The 19118-nt window shown below is 37.9% G+C and overlaps 1 protein-coding gene across 8 annotated transcripts in view; it reads left to right on the top strand.

The window, feature by feature from the left end:
* The window catches only part of BICRAL (BICRA like chromatin remodeling complex associated protein), a 68351-nt gene extending 49477 nt beyond the window's left edge, over positions 1-18874 (top strand). For all 8 annotated transcript variants that reach the window (XM_005301258.5, XM_024101240.3, XM_008163264.4 and 5 more), the window contains 8 exons: positions 1960-3663; positions 5983-6088; positions 7323-7423; positions 8151-8212; positions 8360-8505; positions 8700-8794; positions 11037-11139; positions 14884-18874. In XM_005301258.5, coding sequence (XP_005301315.2) covers positions 1960-3663; positions 5983-6088; positions 7323-7423; positions 8151-8212; positions 8360-8505; positions 8700-8794; positions 11037-11139; positions 14884-15686 — 3120 coding nt within the window. In that variant the 3' untranslated portion in view covers positions 15687-18874. The remainder of the gene's footprint in view (positions 1-1959; positions 3664-5982; positions 6089-7322; positions 7424-8150; positions 8213-8359; positions 8506-8699; positions 8795-11036; positions 11140-14883) is intronic.
* Positions 18875-19118: the final 244 nt, after the last annotated feature.

A 19118-nucleotide genomic window follows, 5' to 3' on the forward strand; every position in this document is an offset into this window, starting at 1 on the left:
CATAGGAAACAGGGTATTAAAGGGAGGCAGGAGACGCTGGGGAAGGTGGGTGTTGCTGAGGGCAATGGGATTATTTGGGGGGGGAGGAGTGATCCTTTAGGGGCTTTGGGAGAGGCAGAGAGCCTGCTACAGCCTGACATGTTTGTGAGGGTAGTGGGAGCTGGGACAGAGGGCTTTTGGCTGTAGGTTCGTGAGGCAGTATCCTGCATTCTTTCCTTACTCCCATTTAGAGTAATACGATTTAAGGCCAGGAGTGACCACCAGATCAATCTAGTCTGACTTGTGTATCACAGGCCACCAACACATGCACATTAAGCCCAACAGCTGAAATTAGACCGAAGTGTTACAGCCCACAGGAAACTAAACTATTATAAACCACCAGCAGAGAGTAGGAGGGACTGAGGTGCACCAGTACCAAAGAACCCTTCAGTGCAGGATATTAAGTGAAATACACCCACATGGACCTGACCATGCACCCGTACCACAGAGGATGGTGAAGAATCCCCAAGGTCAATGTCAGTATGACCTGTGGAAAAATTCCTTCCTGACCCCACATAGGGCAGCCAGCCCCCGAGTATGTGAGCAAGAACAAGCCAGCCAGCCACCTGAGAGAGAGAATTCTCAGTACCAACCAGAGTCCCATCCAGGGTCCCATCTCCAGCCATGGCCATCTGTGATGCTTCAAAGGAGACAAAAAAGCAAAACAAAAAACCCACAAAAACCCAAACCAACACCAGAATACATTGGAGAAAAAATCCCTTGATGACCCCTACAGGTGACAGCTGATGCATGAGCTTTTAAGAATACCTGACATGAACCAGAAGGCATTCTCAGGGTTGCTGAGCCTGGCCCCCCACCATCACAATCATGTCATACATCCCACATATAAATTGGTACAGTTTTCTCTTAAAACTAATTAAGTTGTTTGTCCCCACAGCTCCTATTGGGAGGCTGTTCCTGAACCTCACTCCTCTGATGGTTAGAAACAGTCTTCTGATCTCCAGCCTGAATTTGTTCAAAGCCATTTTATACCCATTTTTTCTAATGCTAACCCATGTCACTGAGCTCTATTTTCAGCCTTTCAACACTAGGCTGTTCTCATGTGGACAGAGAATCTGGGAGATGTAACCAGGTTTCAATTAGCCCCCCTTCTGCAGTACCTAATAGAAGGTGCACACTGCAGAGAATCTGGCCCCTAAATTTTAGGTGTTTCTGAAGTGTTGATAAAGTATTTGTGCTAGATTTAATCCTTGTGTTTTCATGCATGTACTGTATATTATAGTTTTACAGGTAAAATTGCAAGGTTTCTGTTACTTTTTTGAAAACCTTTAATAAAATAGCAAAAACTATCCCTCAATATTCCAAAGTGACAGAGATGCTTTCATAAAATAAGCTAGATTCAGTAAAAGGCAGACACAAACGTGAATTGAATAAATAAATTATACTCATGGAGTAGTGTGGCAATCAATGAAAGGGGGACGAAAGCAAACACTGAAGGTAGAGGTCTGAGAGTTTTCCAATATGACAACCATGTCATGCAGCAGTTTTCACAATGTTTATGTGAAACATCCAAAGCCAAAAAGTCCCTACCCTTGAAGGGTGAGGTAGAATTCAGAATCTGAAACTGGCTCTGAATTTCACACCCAGACCTTGCATTTATCATGGGCCAAAAAGGAATTGGGTTTTGGATGACTTTGGAATTTGGCTTTGGGTGGGTTGAGATTGGAATTTTGCACCTTAGCAGTGCTGCCCCAGCCGTCTGTTTTGAGGGCATAAGTGGTACAAGGGCTTTGTGCTGGCCCTATGCACGGGTTGAACTTCACCTTGTATATGTAGCTACAAGGATGTGGTATTATAGAGGGGCTTTGTTCTTTGCAGGGAAAAATTTAATTGGAAACAGTTTGTATCCTACATTATTTTAAAAATGCAATTTAATTCATTTATTGTTTTTCATTTTAGAACACTGATCCTAAATCCTCCATCAAAGGTGTAAGCAATCAGCTTGGAGAGGGGCCTAGTGATGGACTACAACTGTCAAGTAGCCTTCAGTTTCTTGAAGATGAACTTGAATCTTCTCCCTTACCTGATCTCAGTGAGGATCAGCCTTTTGATATTCTTCAGAAGTCCTTACAGGAGGCCAATATTACTGAACAGACTTTGGCAGAAGAGGCATATCTGGATGCCAGTATAGGTTCTAGCCAACAGTTTGCACAAGCTCAGCTTCATCCTTCTTCATCAGCATCCTTTACTCAGGCTTCTAATGTGTCTAATTACTCAGGTCAGACGCTGCAACCTATAGGAGTTACTCAAGTGGTACAGCAACCAGTTGGAGCATCTTTTGCAAGCAATACAGTTGGTGTGCAACATGGCTTTATGCAACATGTGGGAATTAGTGTTCCCAGCCAGCATTTGTCTAATAGTAGTCAGATTAGTGGTTCGGGACAGATACAGCTAATTGGTTCATTTAGTAATCAACCTTCCATGATGACTATTAACAACCTTGATGGATCTCAGATTATATTGAAAGGCAGTGGACAGCAAGCACCTGCAAACATGAGTAGCGGACTCTTGGTTCATAGACAAACTCCTAATGGTAACTCACTGTTTGGTAACTCAAATTCAAGTCCAGTAGCACAACCTGTAACTGTCCCATTTAACAGCACAAATTTTCAGACATCTTTACCTGTGCATAATATCATTATTCAGAGGGGTCTAGCACCAAATTCTAATAAAGTTCCAATTAATATCCAACCAAAGCCTATTCAGATGGGTCAGCAAACAGCTTACAATGTGAATAACTTGGGAATACAGCAGCATCACGTACAACAAGGGATTCCTTTTGCTTCAGCAAGTTCACCTCAAAATTCAGTAGTTGGTCCTCATATGTCTGTTAATATTGTTAATCAACAAAACACAAGAAAATCAGTTACTCCTCAAACAGTTAGTAATGCTGGCGGTAGTATTGTTATCCATTCTCCTATGGGACAGCCTCATGTATCTCAAAATCAGTTTCTCATACCTACAAGTCTCTCTGTCAATTCTAATTCGGTTCATCATGTCCAGACCATAAATGGACAACTTCTTCAGACTCAACCTTCCCAGTTGGTTTCTAGCCAAGTATCTGCTGAGCATGTTATGCTGAACAGGAACTCTACAAGCATGCTCAGGGCCAACCATTCATATTCAGGACAGATGCTGAATAATCAGAATACAGCTGTTCAGTTAGTTTCTGGTCAGACATTCACAGCTCCTGGAAGTCAAGTTATAGTAAATCATGGAACTTCTCAAATTGTTGGTGGACAGGTGCCATTACAACAGGCATCACCAACAGTGTTGCATTTATCACCCAGTCAAAGTAGTGTTTCTCAAGGTAGATCAGGTTTTACTACAATGTCACCTGGACAGTCTACAGTCTCAAATATGTCAGCATCTAATCGGTTTACTGTTGTAAGTTCTTCTGGCACAGTACATCCCAGCCTGGGGCCACCAGTTCAGTCTGTTGCATCAGGAGGAAATTTTACTGGAGATCAACTTACACAGCAGAATAGAACACAAGTTTCAGTGAGTGTATCACATTGTCTTCCAGTTTCCTCTTCTAAATCTATCAGCACTTTCAGTCGCACATCAGTAGGAGTAACACAGCAACAGTTCACTTTTGCTCAGGTATGAATACCCTTTAAGTACCAACAAAACTGCACAAAAGCATTCTAAATCATTTCCTTTTTCTTTGGTGGGGAAGAACATTAATAGATAATGTCCTTTAATACTGTATTCTCCAAAAATATTCACAAATAATTTATTATGCTTACGGTAATTGTTTTATAAACGAATATTGTTGATCTACTGAAAAAGTATCTAATCCTGCTGCAACCATTTAATCAAAAAACCTCTTCGAATGTTTCTATAATGTGGATGAATCTATCATTCCCATTAATTCAGATAGTCTTGCTTTGGTTGATTAGTGGTGAAATTTTTAAAAGTGTTCAGCGTGGGCCTATTTCTGCTTCCAGTAAAATCAATAGAAGTTTTACCTTTTATTTCAGTGGGAGCAGAACTATGCCAAGTCAGCACCTTTGAAAATCACACTGTTAGAGTCATAGGGCAAAACTCTGGCATGTGCTAAGTATCTGAAGATCGTTTTGACTTCAATGAGAGTTACGCATGCGAAGGTCCTCTCAGTATTTGGCCCACAGAAATTGGAGATGGAAAAGGGTATATGGTGCTCTAGGCCATTTCTCTGCCAGCACCGGATTATTCCCTGCAGCATATTTTATTTAGTACTCTGTTCAGTATGGCTTTAAATGTCTCAGTCAGTTTGGATTTTCAGTTTTGAAGTTTGGGGCAGAGACACACTCTTCTGTAAACCATTGAAAGAGTTACAAAGAGCTTAATTTTATGGAGCTCTTTGGAGAGAAAAAATTCTCATATAATCAGTTGTGAAAGAGAAGCCTTATAAATATGCTTTCTTTAGTAAGTGATCAGTAAAATTAAAATAGTGATATTCTGTGTAACTCTGAATCAGAAACTGCATATGTGTTTTGGGATGGGGGAAACAAGCTGGATTGATTTGTGTTGTTGGGGGCAGTAAGTGAATGACTAGTGTCACTTGATCAACAGTGGGAATTTACACCACTTCTGAAATCAGCTACAGTTATTTTGTATTTTCCTTAAGCATAATAAATTGGCCTAGTTACCTGTTCTTCTTTGAGGTGTCCTCTGTACTTCCTCACTTGTGGGATGGGAGCTTTGGAAAGTTTTGAAAAGCAGTGTCCATTGGAGTCACAGAAGTGCCCTCTTGTTGGCACTGAAAATTCTGAGTCATAAAAGGGCTGTTTGGCCCCTGATACCTCAGTTCTTGTCCATAATTAACTCTAGCTTTTTTCTATGCTCGCAGCCATTTTTAAATTTTTAATTTTAATTAATTAGTCAGTGCTCGGTAGTGTGCCACTCTCTGGACCAGGATCCTTGTACAGCTTGAGAGACCCTCACATGTTAAGAATATGCAGATACGACTTCCAGAGGAAAAAAGGGTTACTTAGTTATCTCACAAATGCTGACTTTCCATACTTGGTCTTCTTCCTTGGCGTTGTACTCTCATGCAACTCTTCAAATTTGTGTATTTAGGACAGTGGCATTTATAAAACCTGTACTAAAGGCACTTATTAGGATGGGTAGGGATGGATAGTCTTTTTCTGTTTTATGGGGACATGGTACAATAGTCTTGAAGATTTTCTTCCTTTTCTGCAGAAGGGCCTCCCAGAACTTTTCAGCATTCTAATGCTGCCAGTTCTATTAGCTGATAGGACAAATAAGAGCCAGTAATTACACAGGAAATGTGTTACACATCAGTACTCTTTGTACTTCTGAGGACTGACTGGCAAAGTGTTGTATAAGATCTGATTATTTATATGTCAGAACACAACGTATAGAAGAGAAGGGAGTGTAGGGAAATAGTTAATTTCCAACCAGTCAGCACAACATGGTTATTTTTCATGTTTGGGATTCCAAATTTCATTAAAATACCACACAACAGCTATTAGATGCTTTGCGTGCCCGCTCATCTGAGATTTAAATTTATTAATATGATTGCATTGAGTTTCTCTCTTAAAATTTCTAGGTGTGGGGGTCATTGTGTTGGTATTGGGGGAAAGTAAAACTAGACTTACTGCTATCATGGCGCAGTTAACCTTGCAGATGATGAACTGTTTTAGAAGATTTAGATTTGGAGGGGGAGTTCTTTGAAGGAAAGTGGCCTATATAGAGAAAATATAATTTAATAAGAAATCTCCTCAGAAGAAGTGAGTATGTAGTGAAAGTTTAGTTTTTGTTCTCATTTTGTTTCTTTGATGCCATTCTTACATAATCACAAGGGGAGAAAGAGTTGAGCTCAGTTGTAGGTTTCCTTTTTGCATTGTTATTAGGTCTGTTAAAACTTGCAGTGATTACTAGACTAACCTTTATTTCCCTATGGCATTTTCACAGGCTCAGAAAAAAGTTATGAACCAGTCCTCACCAGTTTCTGCATCAAAGTCACAGGATAGCTTGAGACAACCTCAGCTAACAGGTCTTCTGAGTAACACGTTGCCAGGTCAGATAAAGTCTTTTCATGATGGTTTTCCCCAATCCTTCTGGCATCTGAAGTGGGTTCTCCTTCATTATGTCAGGCGCTGACTGATGATTGGTGGCGATAGGGGGTCCTAATGATTATTCTTTTTTTTCCGTTTGAGGAACAACGGTGCTGAGCCCACAGACTTTCTCTTTAGCAATTGGTCATATGGTCTTTTTCCAACAAGAATTGTTAGTAGCCATCTGATTCTATTTGCTGGAATGATAGACAATGAGCAGTCAAGAATCTTTTCCCACAATCCAAATGTGTCATCTGTGTGATGTGTTTAAGCAAAGGAAGTGAGAAATATCAAGTCACTTTCAAACCAAGGTCTTCTGCTGCAGAATTCCAGTTATGTCTTCAAGACTTTCCAGCCATTCTCATGTGATAAAAACTCTTAACTACTCACCATTTTGTTTTTCCTGGTACAAGATGTTGTGGAATCTAATCAGCAGTTATTGTTTTGCAAAGAGGATGTAAATATCAGTTTTCAGTTAAGGTAGTGATGCACTGAACATGAGAAGATATTATGTGGGCTCTTGAAGTGGCACCATCCTAATTACAATTTTAAAGTTTCTAATATAGACTTAAGTCAACAGGAAATGTCACTAGACTTCTAGTTCCATTTTGATTTAATATATTACAATGATTGTACGTGTTCTACACAATGTTTCTGTGCAAAAAGTAACAGTACTATTTGTGTTACATGTGGTGAGTGTGTTGGGCTGAGATGATTCCTCTAAATTATACAGCCAGACAATCAGGTGGGAGGCTACCCATCTGAATCTACAACAGTGTGTGACCTAGCCACTCATTCACAACTTTTAATGGTGCTGCAGAGTCTTGAGTTTATAATTTTGGGGAACTATTAGTAAAAAGCTGGATAGACTCCAATTTATGTTTTTTCAAATCTCTTTCAGGATGATGCTTAAGATATTTGATTTTTTTTCTTATTTTGGATTGATGTTTTTAGAGATTTTAGACTGATTTTCTTTATTTATAAACATGTTTATAGTTTTCAGCACTGTAGTATCTGAGTACCATTTTACTATATGTATTGATTTCCTTACATGACTGAGTAGCAATACTCCTATACACACTGTTATGTATCAACATCTATCGATATGTAATTTTCAGATCAGGACTTCAAATATTATGTGGTGGTTTGTTTTAAGAATCATGAGTAATAGACTCTTTTTAATGTGTACTTTTATAGGACAGGATTCTGGAGGTAAAATCATCCAGCAATCTTTAGGAACAACACAGTCACAGCAGGAAAAAGTAGTAGGATCATCGCCTATCCAACAACATGTGCAGGTAGGGAGCATTTTTCAGTTAATCTGTTTTTCTTAATTTTAATGAAGATAAGGAACCAGGAACAGTGTAGAAATACTAATTAATAATGTCCTACATGTTATTCTCATTGATCCCTACCCTAAACACAATCATTAATCTTCCAAAAGTTTGTTTTGGTGGGAGGAAGGAAAGAGGAATGTCTTCCAACCCCTTAGAGATATTCCAGGAGTCTCTTTAAAGTTTTAAAAGCTTTTAAAAATAGAACCTTTTCCTATTTTCTAAATATGAATGAATCAATATAGCAATCTGAAGGCATGTCTGCTAATTCAATACTGTGCGCTCTGCTCTTGATATCTAGTCGATCATCAAAGTGCTCTAAGGCTACACCCCCTAGTTACTCCATTGCATTTTTTATTCTTTAGGTAGTGGGACTCAATTGTTAGCATTGTTGTTTACTACCTATGTGGTAGGTTTCTTTTTGGGGGGCTGTGTAAGATGAGATACGTAGTTTTCCCCATTGCTTACTTCATTCATGAGCAAAGCAGGAGTCATTTATGGCAGCTCACATTTATGGCAAAGACTTCAAGTAATCTGTTTTCATTGATACAGAAGCTTACAGAAAATAAATGTGAGAGGCAATTGAAAGTATTTTATACTTAATGAGCAGTTTGCGCAAGGAAATTCTATAACTTCCTTTTTCTAAAGGAAAAGATAAAGCCAATGTAATTGAGTTTTGGTTTGGTCCTAGGTGGATGTTCATACAGTTGGACAAAAGAGGCCTGCTGCTAAACAGCTAACAAAAGGAGCTTTGTAAGTAATTTTTTTTTCATTTGTAGTTTTGTTAGAGACATTTCTACTAACCTCTGCCTCTCTCACTCTGTCAGTTTGTAAACTGTAATATAGCCTTACGGTGTTAGAATAAATGTTAATTATTGATATTAGTCATTTTCTTTTTAGTATTCTACAGCAGTTACAGAAGGACCAGGCACATGCTGTGACACCAGATAAAAGTCAATTCAGATCGTTAAATGATGCAGTCCAGAGACTCCTCTCATATCATGTGTGCCAGGGATCACTGCCAACCAAGGAGGATTTAAGAAAAGGTAATTTATGTTTTAATTTGGTATGATAAAAGTTGTGCTGCTGCTTATTAGAATTTTTAAGCAGTTAAATATTACATGGGGTGCTGAAAAAATTGATTGTGTAAATCAGAAAGACTAAAAAGAAAGGACACTTTTGCGAGTCTGTGCTAGTTATTGGAGAACATTATCTAAATGTATTCTTTGTGTCTTTTTAGTGGACAGTGAATTTGAATCTGTAGCCACACAGCTTCTGAAAAGGACACAAGCTATGCTAAATAAGTACAGATGTTTGCTCATAGAAGATGCAATGGTAAGATTTATAAGCAAGAAAAAAATTATTTTTGTGAAATGTATGGATCAGTTAATGCAAATTGGAATGGATTATTAAAACAGGTTTAATGGTCCAGAATAGAGTGATCTCAGAGTTGTATTACTTCCCTCTGTATCCACAAGTTATTTTGTGGCTACCACTGCGGACTGTGAACGTAAACAAAATGTCTCGCGGCCCGCCAGCGGATTATCCTGATGGGCTGCGTACCGAAGGTTCCCTACCCCGGTCTAAGCGATTGGCTGAACAAGAAGTAGGACTGATTGGACTTGTAGGTAGTGTTCCCTCTTAATGTTCCCACGCATGTGCGGAATGAATTTTGTCATGTGCACCAATATGGAGGTGATGTGTGACACATCACCTCCATATTGGTGCACAAAAAATTCATGTGGCGGGGCTGGAGCCGAGGGGTTTGGAGTGTCGGAGTGCTTGGGCAGAGGGTTGGGATGCGGGGGGTGAGAGCTCCAGCTGGGGGTGTGGGCTCCGGGGTGGTGCCGGGGATGAGAGATTTGGGGTTGAAGCTGCCCCCGGGGCTATGGTGGGGAGAAAGGACTCTCTTTACTATGCACCTGGACTTTATTCATAGCTCTGCCATAGACATTCTGTATAGGTATGTCTACACTGCAATTAAAAACCCATGGCTGGCCTGTGCCAACTGACTCTGCTGCCGGGCTGTTTCTTTGCAGTGTAGACTTCCAGGCTCGAGCTGCTGCCCGATCTCTGGGACCCTCCCATCTTGCAGGGTCCTAGAGCATAGGCTCCAGCCTGATCCTGGAAGTCTACATTGCAGTGAAACAGCCATGCAGCCCAAGCCCTGCAAGCCTGAGTCAGCTAGCACAGGCCAGCCACGAGTGTCTAATTGCAGTGTAGACATACCCTATGTGACTTTGGACAAGTCACCTAGGCCTGATGCAGCAAAGCACTTAAGAATGTGCTAATTTTAACTGTGCGAGTAGTCCCACCGACTTTGCTACTCACATTCTTAAAGTTAAGAAGGTGCATAAATGCTCTCATCTGGCCGTGTCTTCACTAGTAAAAACAAAAAGGTTTTAAATTCGTGTTAAACTAACCCTTGTTAAAATCCTAGTGAAGGCAAGGCAGATGTCGTCTGCATCTTCATAGCAAAATATAGACCACAGTTATAACTTCCCCAGAGAGTAAGAAACATATGAAAACAGGCTTACAATAAAAGTGCAGACACAGGTATAACAGGGTACTATAAAAAGGAAAAACTGTTGTCATTTATGTAAATAATAATGTTGGAATCTATTGTGTGAATATCGGGGCATCCTCATAGTTGCTTCAGACTTGGTGTGCTTTAAAGTCTTTTTAAAATAGTGTGGGTTTCAGTACAGTCTTTTATGTTATCCTGAGTTTTACGGACACAAATAATTGTAGGTACATTTGACATAATTTAGGCATCTGACTCTCTGATTAGACTGCTATCTGACTGATATCAAATATACTGAGAAATAATTGTGCATGCAAAAGTGTAGGTGGATATTAAAAAATCTATCCTTTATATTTTGAACCAATATACAGTAATTCAGATTCCATAACATTGGAAAGGAAATGCTATTTGGAACAGTGTGCCATGGTGTTAGATTTAATTGTATGGGATGTAATGTAGCAGGCAATGGGTTAATTGTCTAGTGCTTGGTGATGGGTTTTTCCTGGTTTAATCTCATTGTCAGCAATGGATGCAGCAGAGCTGTCAGCACCAGAGAGTTAACTTAAAAAAAAAAAAAAAAAAAAAAAAAAAGGGGTGGGGTGGGGTGGGAAACAGAAGTGTGTTGATAAATGCTACAGTATGGGCTCTTCATGAGTATTTTTTCTAACAGAGAAAGTTATTTCATGCTAGATAATAAACTGCATATGTGAATGTTAAGTAATGTAGCCCATCTTGAAATATTGTTATTTGTATAATTATATTGATTCACTGTTAAAACAAAGCTTTAACAACTACAAAATAATAAATGATTGCATTTTATTCCAATAGTGCCTGGAGGCCCCAGTCAAGATTGGGGACCCCATTGTACTAGGCATTGTACAAACACATAATAAAAGACAGTCCCTGCCCAAAAAAGTTAATACTAGTGGAATACAAAAAGAAAAAAATCCTAAATTTTTATTTAAAATCCATCCTGTCATGCTCCAAAGCTGTGGCGGGATTGTTTTTTTTATATGAACATATGAAGTGATTTCTAGGAATTCTCTTTTGCAGCGGATAAATCCCTCTGCAGAAATGGTCATGATTGACAGGATGTTTAACCAGGAAGAAAGGGCATCTCTGTCCCGGGATAAGCGCCTTGCACTAGTGGATCCTGGTAAGAAATGTTTAACTTCAGCACTGTGAAGTAGAAAACTATTTGCATAATCTTCCAGATGTTAAAAATATTAGGGGCCAAACTGAGCTGTTGATTTTAAGTGCAGTTCCTCTTTCTGCTTCAGAATTAATGGCTTATGGTGAAATCAGACCTTCAGCTTCAAGAATCTAAGTTGGCATGTTTTACATCAAGAAACATTGTAAGGTTAAAGTTGTTCTCAGGAAAAAAATAATGGGTGCACTGGTGGGAAACCATGCAAGAATCCTGTTAGCAACAATCATGTGTTGCTTCTGTGGACAGGACCTTTGAGTCTGCAGCCAGCCAGATACAATAATACTGAGAGAATGTGAATTCCCTCATTCTCTTAATGAAGTGTTATTTTTGGAGCCCAGTGACCACTTAAATTCCAGCATTGACTATACTGCTGATAGACACAACCAGAAATATTCAACAAATGCACTTGTGTAGTATAGGTATATGTTCCTGTTGCATCCTGATGCTCTGTTCATCTTAAAGGACATTCAGAGAATGTAAAATATAAATATTTGGACAATAAAATATTCTATGAAATGATCTTCTTTTAGATATTGTATTCAGACAGTTAGGATGCTTGCAAATGCTTTGGTGCATTATTTTGAAAAACCTTACTTAATAGAGTAGGAGATGTAGGATATGGGTCCTTGTATTGCTGTCAGGTAAAACATATATGATCCCGCCTGCACTTCAGCATGCAGTAATTTGTGGATTTATTATAAAGCTGGTCTCACAGCAAAGACAATTGGGTTTAGATATTTTGTTAATAACTCTTCTAGCGTCTTACTCTGTTATGTATCAAAGGGGTAGCTGTGTTAGTCTGGATCTGTAAAAGCAGCAGAGAGTCCTGTGGCACCTTATAGACTAACAGATGTATTGGAGCATGAGCTTTCGTGGGTAAGTGGGTATTCACCCACGAAAGCTCATGCTCCAATACGTCTGTTAGTCTATAAGGTGCCACAGGACTCTTTGCTGCTTTTACTCTGTTATGTAATATTAAATGTAAGAACAGGGAGGGAGAGAATAGAAAATAAAAATAAAACTCCTCAGCAGAATTGGGCAGATTTGGGGGGGAAATTCAGTTTTTTGCAAGTATAGGTGATACCTGTCTGTGGTTTGGTCCCTTGGCCTCCTTACAATGTAAACTTGTGAAGCAAGTGGCTATCAATTTAGCATTTAAAGGAGACCTGCAAAGGAAACAATAACAAAAATTGTTCTTTTTGCTTCTTTACCATCTATAAAGAAGGGCTAAAAGGATTTTTTTAAAAGGCTTTGTTTCTTATTTTTACCGTAGAAATACAACTGTATCTTTCCCATTTTTGCCAGAGGATTAGTAGGACTAGATACCTGGAGTGGAAGCGTTTTTGCCCTTCAGTTGAAGGAGTAGAGGTCGTCTTTTACATGTTTGAGTTAAAAAGTTTTCAAATAGAAACAGAGTTTTGAACAATGTGGCTAAAAATCCCTTCTCCAGTCACTTGCCCAGATTTCAGTCTCCTAGCTTTATTAATCCTGCTTATTATTTCCCAACTGCTTAAAGTGTGCTAGGTGCCTCACAGAAAGAATAAGACCGGTTCCCACCTTAAAGCGTTTATAGTCTAAATAGGCAAAACATATGGAGGATAGGGGAAAGGAACATAATGTACAAGCAAATTGTTGTCCTAATATGGCTAGTTGTCCAGTCTTCCAAGGAATCCTCCACCAGAAGTAGGGAAATCAGGAAATAATACTGTTAATATATAGCATAAAGGAGAAGCCAAGACAAAATCCCACTGCACAAAACTGTTTTTCTTCCTTTGCAGTAAAAATTTATTTCTCAAGCATGATGCTGTGAAATGTAACATTGATTTAACAAGGAAACAAATGGTACCAAAATGGGTGTTCTTATATTTTTAATATTTTAGCATTACATTTAGATGATCAGCTCTTGCATGAGTATAAGGGAGATTCACAAGAAGCTTCCCTCTCTCCTCCTTCCCAGAGTAGCTTGTGTAAGGACCAATCACACTAGGGCCCCTGTGATCAGGAACTTCTAGTCTCTTCCTCCTCATGATAAACAAATTGCTCAGAAGAGGGCAGAGAAAAGGTAGAGCATGGCCCAGACTCCCCTCTGCATTACCCCTCAGAGTAGCTCCACCCCATTTCCTACTCAGGTCTGTGTGTAAAGCACGCAATCTTATCCCTAACTTACCTGTTAGCATACCTTTCGTAAGTGTAAGGTCTTCAGACAAGTTTATCTTCTAATTCATTGTTCATATGTTGATTTAACACTCTCCAGAAATGTAATAAAATTTCACTTTTCAGTATCTTGTGTTCCTGATGAACGTAGTGAGTTTTTATTCTAATTAAAAATTTTAGAAATTTAAGTGTGATTGGCTTTTTGTGTTCTTTAAATTCTGATGCCATATACCCGAGCAGCAAAATGTTGGTATGTATTCATGATACAGAAAATGAACTTGTACTCAAACTGCCTATTTTGAGTATAATTCTCAGTAGGGTTTAGAAATGCTTGGAAAAATATCAGTAAAATACTTTTTGTCAGAATTTTCCCATTTGTTGAAATAGAAATGTTCTGCCGTATTATGGAGATTTTTGAAAAAAATTCCACCAGAAACCAGGCCTGGAAGCCCTGGGCTTGGGAGTCCCAGGTTCATGGCTCTTTGGCAGCCGGGGTTTTCAGGATCCCTTGCTCTGGGTCATCCTGCCAGGACTTCTAGTAGACCTGAGCAGAGAATGGTAATTCTGTTTGGGAGACCATTTCAAATTTTTTGGTTTTCATTCTGAACTGGAATGAAACCAAATTTCAAAATCTAGAAATGCTCCATGAAACAGAATTACTGAGTTTTCTGCCCAGCTCTAGCACGATGCTATACAGTGCTTAGCAAATAAAAAGCAGAATCTATAGTCATAATAAGATGAGTGCACATTCCTTGTATGTATTTCCAATACCCGAGAACACACATATCTCAATCCCTGCTGTATTCCCTGGAGTTCTGTTCTTATAACCATCTCTTTTTCATGTTTTACTTTCACTACAAATAAATATGTTTTTAAAAGAATAGTACAGTTACATCTTGGCTACACTGATCACCATTAAACAAGATATTTGTCATAGAAAACAGCACATCTCCCATTTACTCAGAAACTTTCAGTAGGGACAGAAGAGCTTCAGAATCCTGGAATAGCCAATACCTATAAGGCTCACAGCAATGATAGAAAGAGTCAAGGGGAAAGTCTGAGACTATTCCAGACACTCAAACTTCCCATCAGACATAATTTGTCCAGTTTGTATCTGGCTTTATCTGGGAGTACAGTGCACTATACTTAATTTGTCCACTGGTTAATTAGATCAAAATCTGAGGTATTAGGCCCTGATCCAGCAAAATATTTAACCATATGCTTATGATTCCATTAAAGTCATATTCTTAAATGCTGACAGTTGCAGAAGTCACTTTCCTTGAGTGCTGTCAACTTATGAATGGACTGTCTGCTGAGTTGAGCTTTGGGTTGCCACAAATGTTTTTGGGAAAGCCAATAAAGACTTTAGGCTCTGAATAGGTACTGTAGTCAGAATGTGGGCAAATAACTTCTGTTTATTCATGGGTTTTGATGCTCACTCACTCAAGAATGCTTGTTCTATTTAGCACTTCTTTACATTTTACTGTCTTTGATATTTAATAACTCCAAACTAAAATGTTTCTTTTTAATTTTCAGATGGTTATCTGGCTGATTTTTGTTGTTCTTCTAAACAATTTGATGAAACTGCTGATGAAGCACAGTCCAGTGAAAGTGATAATCAGTGTAGTAAAACTTTGACTTCTCACAGTCAGACTACCAAGATCCAAACCAGAGACCGATCAAAATCCAGCACAGCAGAGTCTACAAATCATGACAAACTTCATTTAGTGCCTAACAACATTATGACACAACTAGAAGGAAAAATTTCTACTAAAAAAATGGAAAGCCTCACTAAAGCTTTAAAGTTTGAGAAGGCTAGCTGTTCTCCTGACAGTCAATACATGGCTGTCTCTGAAGAGAAATTGGCTGGTAAAGATCTTGCCAAGACCAATGAAAATTCTTCAAGTTCTGAAGACCTGTCAAAAACCTTGTCAAGAGCTAATCATGGTACACATAAAATGTCAAGGAATACAGTTGAATCTCACTCAGAGGTAATATGTAATAATAACTCCCTCCAAGACAAAACTCAGAGGAGCTTTCCAAAGAATGAGGTTTCACATCCTGACAACATGAAAGGCTCGGGTGAACCCCAACAGGATTTACTCCTCAATAAGAGTTTAGAAACTACATTCAAAAACATTTTGGAACTGAAAAAAACTGGGAGACAGCCACAAAGTGAGGCTACTGGTAGTGGCTCTGTAGAATTAGACTTTCCAAACTTTTCACCGATTGCTTCACAAGAAAACTGCCTGGAAAAATTTATTCCAGATCACAGTGAAGGTGTTGTAGAAACGGACTCTATTTTAGAAGCAGCTGTAAATAGTATCTTAGAGTGTTAATAGTTACAGTACCATGGACAAGTTATGTTTCTCTTAGTAGAAGCAAATGTGAATGACACCACAAGTACAGCCTGACATATGTCAAAGGTTAATCTTTCTAAACTAGATTCTGTTCTGTGTTTGAGAGCAATACTCATTGTGATTACAGTGAGATATCCAGTAAAGTTAATCCTTGTTAGAATGCAGTCTGTTGGGGCCTACACATTTCAAGTATTATAATGATAGTGCTTATGGTAATTGTTTAACACTGCAATTTAATGAGATTGCAGTTCACTAGGCCCTAGGTAATAAGGTAATATACTGACAATCACAGTCATATGAAAAGACCGATTTATTCAAGAAAACTTTAAAAAGACAAATGGAAGCAACAATTTTCCCCCTTCCATAAATCACTAGATTTTAGTTTTTTTCCAGGAAAAGCTCGTGGTTAAATACCCATTGTACCTCTATTCAGAAATGATTGTCTGTCTAATTTATTAATGAATCCATCTGCTCTAGGATTTTAAGTTGGAAGGATGTCATCGGTACGTTTATAGGGCTTCATATTTTAAGTGATTTTCTGTTGTCACTGAACAGAAAGTAGTACATGAGTATATCTGTAGTGGGTGAATTTAGTCTGTGGAATGATACTGTATAATGTTAGTCACAACGGTATGATGTGAAATAATATATGGTAGACTAAGGAAAGAAGAACAGAAGCCAGTAAGTGGCAAAGTATGCAGGAGGAGGTCATGATAGAGCCATGAATTTATATATATATATAATGTTATATATATATATGTTAACTCTTGAGGAGAAGGTTTTGCATTTTATAATTGGCTATAGTCAACCTAAGTCTTTCTGAAGTGGTATAAATGTTTTTTTGTTTTTTTTTAAGACCAAGTGTCAAAAGCACTTTTATTTGAAAACTGTATTATTAAATTAGTAGTTTATACTTTGAGGGGACATTAGCCGTAATCTGAGAAATGTAAAGGCCAGTGTTGTTGCTTGTTTCTGCTTCTTGCTGTCAGAGAATATTAGTCATCCACCGCAGCAGTCATAACTACCAAAATATGTCCAGACCAAAGTTAATCAGCTATCCCATTGTTAACACATATCTAAACTTGTATAATTATTAATTCACATTTTAGAGCCAAAGGAAACACCTTCGTGGTTTGTATTTGGCTGGTGTTGATGTTGACGAGAATAGAAGCTTGTTATTTTATTTATTTATTTTTAATATGTGACATTTTCCCTTTTATGGCCCATGCTACTTTTTTAATAGTTTACTTTGGTCTTTAGTGCTGTTGTGCACATAAGTGTTCTGCCATTACCACGATGAATCTAGCACGTATGTCTGCTCAGGAGGGTAGAGCTGTTGTGGTTTCTAAGGCATGCTCTCTATCTCTCTTTCCTTCTATCTTCCTCCCTGTTGCCCTCAAAAATAAACAGCCATGTTTCAAAATTTGCTGATTGCCATTATCATAATCTAGAGACTTATTGTGACAAACTGTGGTTGTCAGTCAGATTGCCAGAACTGCCAGGAAAGAAAACAAAAGGCCAGGTTTTGCTGTCCTTTACACCAGTGAGTTTGCACCAGTGTAAAAGAGAGCAGAATTTGGCCCTTGGGCTTTTGACAGCACAAAATTATAATGCACCTCATTTTGTTGAGCTGCAGCCCACCATGTGATAACATAAGAAAACCAAATCTAGTCAACCTGAGAAAGATAACAATAGTTAAGATATAATTAAGGTTCGGTTCCCCTTCAATGTGAATGGAAATATAAATATTTTGTACATTATTAATTGCCATTTTAAAAAATTTGTGCCAATTTTCAAGTACAAATTTGTCAAAATCCAACATTCCCAAATGTCATGTAAAACATTTAAAATAATAACATGGTATTGCCAGTTTTAAATTTCTAGCTGGGCATCTTTACAGTAGACTCTCAGCCAATTAGCTATTTTTTAGTTAATGAGACTGACAGTATAGTCTTTGCCAATTGCCTTTGAAATTTCATAAAGATAATGATGGCTGTGTATCCTGAGGATAATGTATCTTATAATTCATTCAATTTCAGCCAGTATGAGCACTCTAGAAAGGAAGGCTGTAAGTTATATCAGCAATGTAAATTAGTTTAATTTTCATCTTATGAGAAAAAGATGCACATTTATGGATCTTGTCACTCTTGGTACCATCTCAAACAGCATATTAGCTTTCAAGCATCTGTACAGCAACTACATAACCTAAATAACAAAATGGTGTGTCCACTATGTAAATTTATTTTCCTGGGCGGTGAATTATAGATAATGACAAATAAAGATTAAGACATGTTTTTTATCATTGTTGATTAGGTCAGACAAAGGTTTGTCCAAACATCTTATGTCAGGAATCCATTGAGCAAAGGCCAGCAAACTTACTGTTGGATCATTAGTGTTCTGTTATTCATTAATTTGAATTCTATTTTAGGAATACTTGTACTTGGTAATGCAGTAAACAAAATAATCTTATATATGAAATGTTGTTTTAATAAAGTGTGAATTGGAATCTGATCCAATGAAATATTTTAACACATGCCTGATTTTAAGCACATGCTAAAATGCTTTGCTGGATCAGTATAATGATTTCCAATGTTCTTGAATACTGCCTAAGGTTAAAATAAATTTTAAACTGGCAATTACAAAAAAAAATTTTAACTTTGAAGAGTTTAGCATAATTTATCTCTTAGATTAGGGAGGCCTTACAGACTGACTTCGCTTAAAGAGGATGTGTCACTTATTGTCAATGTGGTATGGACTTTATTTGCTTAAATACCTTCATTTGTATAGTATGTCTCACTTGAAATTGCTTTGTATACATTTTGTAAAAATATTTATAAAATGTTTTGTAAAAAAAGTATAACAAATTGCAGTTTATTTTGTTATGTTGGATAAATACTGTTAAAAGACACGAGTTGGTAAATATATTGTTAATCCATGGATAGGAAATGTTTAGTTGGAGATTACAGATTGAAACAACCATTGCAATACAGCCAAAGATTTGGGAAAAAAGTATATCTGTGATTGTCTTGATTTAACCAAGATGAATAAGTACATTTCCAAAAGGAGGGTTGTTTTCACTTTCAAGTAATATGGTTGCAGAACAGTCTGACTTACTATACTTTTTTATAACGCAACTGTATTATGAAATAATATATTTAATAGAACAGCTTTTTCATGCTGTGCATGTAATTTTTTGAAGATATGCTAATAAGCCACGGGTCATGTGGTAGCATAAAAACATTTAGTTTTAATCTCTTCTCTCAAAGTGCTCAAGTTGGCTGTGCCTTGTTACATTATCACAGAAATCCTGTCTTAAAGTGATAAGGTGGCTGAAAGAAGGAACAATATGGTATTAAGGACTAAATCATCTCTCCCGTGCCGGGGTGTGCTATACAGGGGAAAGGGTATCGG

This window comes from Chrysemys picta, chromosome 3 (assembly GCF_011386835.1).
Source record: "Chrysemys picta bellii isolate R12L10 chromosome 3, ASM1138683v2, whole genome shotgun sequence".
Taxonomy (NCBI): Eukaryota; Metazoa; Chordata; order Testudines; family Emydidae; genus Chrysemys; species Chrysemys picta.